Source organism: Rhagoletis zephyria, unplaced genomic scaffold, assembly GCF_001687245.7.
Source record: "Rhagoletis zephyria isolate East Lansing unplaced genomic scaffold, Rhagoletis_zephyria_1.1 Rzeph_scaffold_01764, whole genome shotgun sequence".
Lineage (NCBI taxonomy): Eukaryota > Metazoa > Arthropoda > Insecta > Diptera > Tephritidae > Rhagoletis > Rhagoletis zephyria.
The window spans coordinates 78645-81383 of NW_016158848.1; the positions used below are offsets into that span (position 1 = coordinate 78645).

General features: G+C 36.6%; 1 protein-coding gene across 1 annotated transcript; it reads right to left on the reverse strand.

Moving 5' to 3' along the window:
* Positions 1–455: 455 nt before the first annotated feature.
* On the reverse strand, positions 456–2534 carry LOC108365064 (calmodulin-lysine N-methyltransferase). The gene has a single exon (XM_017619004.1). It carries the CDS (start codon positions 2407–2409, stop codon positions 1123–1125), a length of 1287 nt encoding a protein of 428 aa, XP_017474493.1. The 5' UTR covers positions 2410–2534; the 3' UTR covers positions 456–1122.
* Between the last annotated feature and the right edge of the window lie 205 nt (positions 2535–2739).

Genomic DNA, 2739 nt, shown 5'->3' on the forward strand with positions numbered 1-2739 from the left:
TACTTAGGGCATGATTTTCGTTGTTGGGATTCGATTTTGTTAAATACATACAAACTGTTATGAAAAAAGCATCCATTGATTCAAAACCATTTGGTGCTTTTAGTGTGGTAAAACGCTTTTTTCCAAGTTTTTGGTGTTTTTGAAAATTAAAACTTGGCAACACTGACGGTAGTGCATCTACGCGCTATCTGCCCAGCACAGTACCTGGGCGCGAAACAAAAATTGTTTGCCGATTTAATTTTGGTAGGATATCTTGCGTTGCTTCTTTGACAACCGCAATAAGCTTAAATTATGTACATGTAAGTACTTACTTTATATATTTACATACTTACCTTTCATGTTCATCTTCTCTTGATATATTTATTTAAAAAAAAAATGTCCTAAAATAGTGCATTGTTTTTATTCTAAATCAATTTGTTTTATTAGTTTAATATATTTTCTTAATAGCATAACATTTAATTGTTTAACTTAACAGCATAAACATATTTCATAAAATTTCTCGCTTATTTACTATCACACCTATATATGGATCAATATGTGTTTGTAAATCTAGAAGATAACACAAAAATAATACTTTTTTTGGTACTAGGACACAGTAAAAGGATACAAAGACAGATAGGAGATCTTTAGGAGCACTTAAATAGGAAACAAAAAGGCTTAGACAAGCAAACATAGATAAAGGTACACCATAACAAAATTTTAGTTTATTCCTCTATGGAAATGGTTTGCTTTAATAAAATAATTAATAGTTTATTTGGAACAACGGTCAAGCAAGGGTTTATTTCTCACATTTCATTCTTTTTTCCATCAGTTAGGAAAGGCTTGGAATCTTAAACTACTGGGTCTACTTGTTCAAGTAGTATCTATGCTCAAGTAGGAAAGGCTATTCGAACTTGTATCTATACTATTTATATTAAAGCATTTACCATCTTGTTTGCGCTTCTAAAAGCACTTTAAAAATGTACAAACTTTTGAACGATATACAGTTTTCTTTAATATAATAATTTGTTATTTTTTCGGAATATTTAGGCGCTTGGAATTTTTGGAATACATATTACAAAATTGGTTCATAAAGCTATGACTACCGTATGTAAATCTTTTTTAGATATTAAATTGGTCCGATTATTTTCTATCACATGGCTTACGCAGTCGCAGCAATACCGGATAATGTAAATCTTCATTATACAATTCCGAAGATGTCAACAAATCTTCATGTCGCTTCCATATTGTATCATTGTAGCGCTGTGTTATCTCCACTTGGAATCCCCTTCGCTCGCATTCAGCTACAAACATCGCCATGGTTTTACCGCGTCTTGGTGCCATTATTAGCGCCTCACCTTTTCGTGTCAAATAATACCATATAGTCTCTACCAGCGATGAACGTGCTTCATCGAAGAATAGGCAATCAGCTGAGAGGATTACATCGAATTTTCCAGCCTCAGCCATTTCACGCGCTCCCACATCCTCCCACTTGAGCACCGAGCACTTGGTGTAGCAGGACAGCTCATTCAAGCACACAGTCTTCTTCACATTCTCCACGGATACTTCATTGCCGTCGGTCAAATGCACCGCATATGGTTTGGCGTACTTGGAGAGCATCAACCCGGCTAGACATGTAAATCCGCCACCCAACTCCAGTATCCATTTGTCACTATATGCATTCAAATTAGACAAAATATATGCGGTTAACGCTTCTTCTGAGGGCCACACACAAATATTGCCGGTATTGTTGAAACCCATTAGATCACTAGCGGTTAAGTGACGCTCCACGTGATGTATATTAACAGTGAACTCTTGCTGCCCCTCTCCATCGAGCAGCACGCTGTATTTGTACCAATTCTCCGGTTTGCTCAGACAACTCAATGACAGGTGGTCTTCAAAGCTGTCCTGTCGCAGCAAATCGAAAGACTTAAATCGACGCACCGACGCTGTTTGCTCTTCGCCAAACTCTTCACCCGACGAGGACACAGTTTCCTCTGAGTCCTTTCGCAACACCTTAGCCAAAATCTTCCAGCGTTTACGCGCAGTATTTGCCAAATTGGGCGTGGCGGGTGGTGTTGGTGGTAGCACATGTTTGATATCTTTTAAAGCTTCTGAAGTATTGTTGTCCGAAGAGTTATTGTATTGTTGCAACATCATATTGCTATCACTTTCGGCGGTCATTGTTGCTGATAAGATTTTCGCATGAGCTTTCGGCAATTCATTCATGTTATTCTTTTGCGGCTGCTGCTGTTTTTGTTGTTGTATCATATGGACACCATTTTCTTTGATTGTATTTAGTGTGTTGTCAATGTCGTACTCGAGCATTAACGATATGGACGATAGATGTTGAATAGCAGAACTGGCGGCTGCGGCGGTAGCTGAAATAACCGCTGTGGATTCCAAGACTGTTGCCGTAGAAGTTGACATTTTTAAATGTATAGTTTTTCTCTGAAGTTTTAATCTAAGTATGTTGTGACTATTGTACTTGATATGATTTGGTTATGATTTTTGATGTTTGCCCGGAAATGCGGTCACTTCAGTGTCAATATCTCGAGTCTGTAAATAAAAATAAAAACGGAAAATACATTAAATTTAAAATATTACTTAGTTGCTTTTCGGTACTAAATTTAAAATGTAATTCTTATAAAGGCGCAATAATCTACTTGTAATGAACTAGCTAGTGACTCCCGTGCTTTTTCACACTCCTTTCTAAATAAAAGTCTAATATCAATTTTTTAATTTTCAATCATTGCAAAT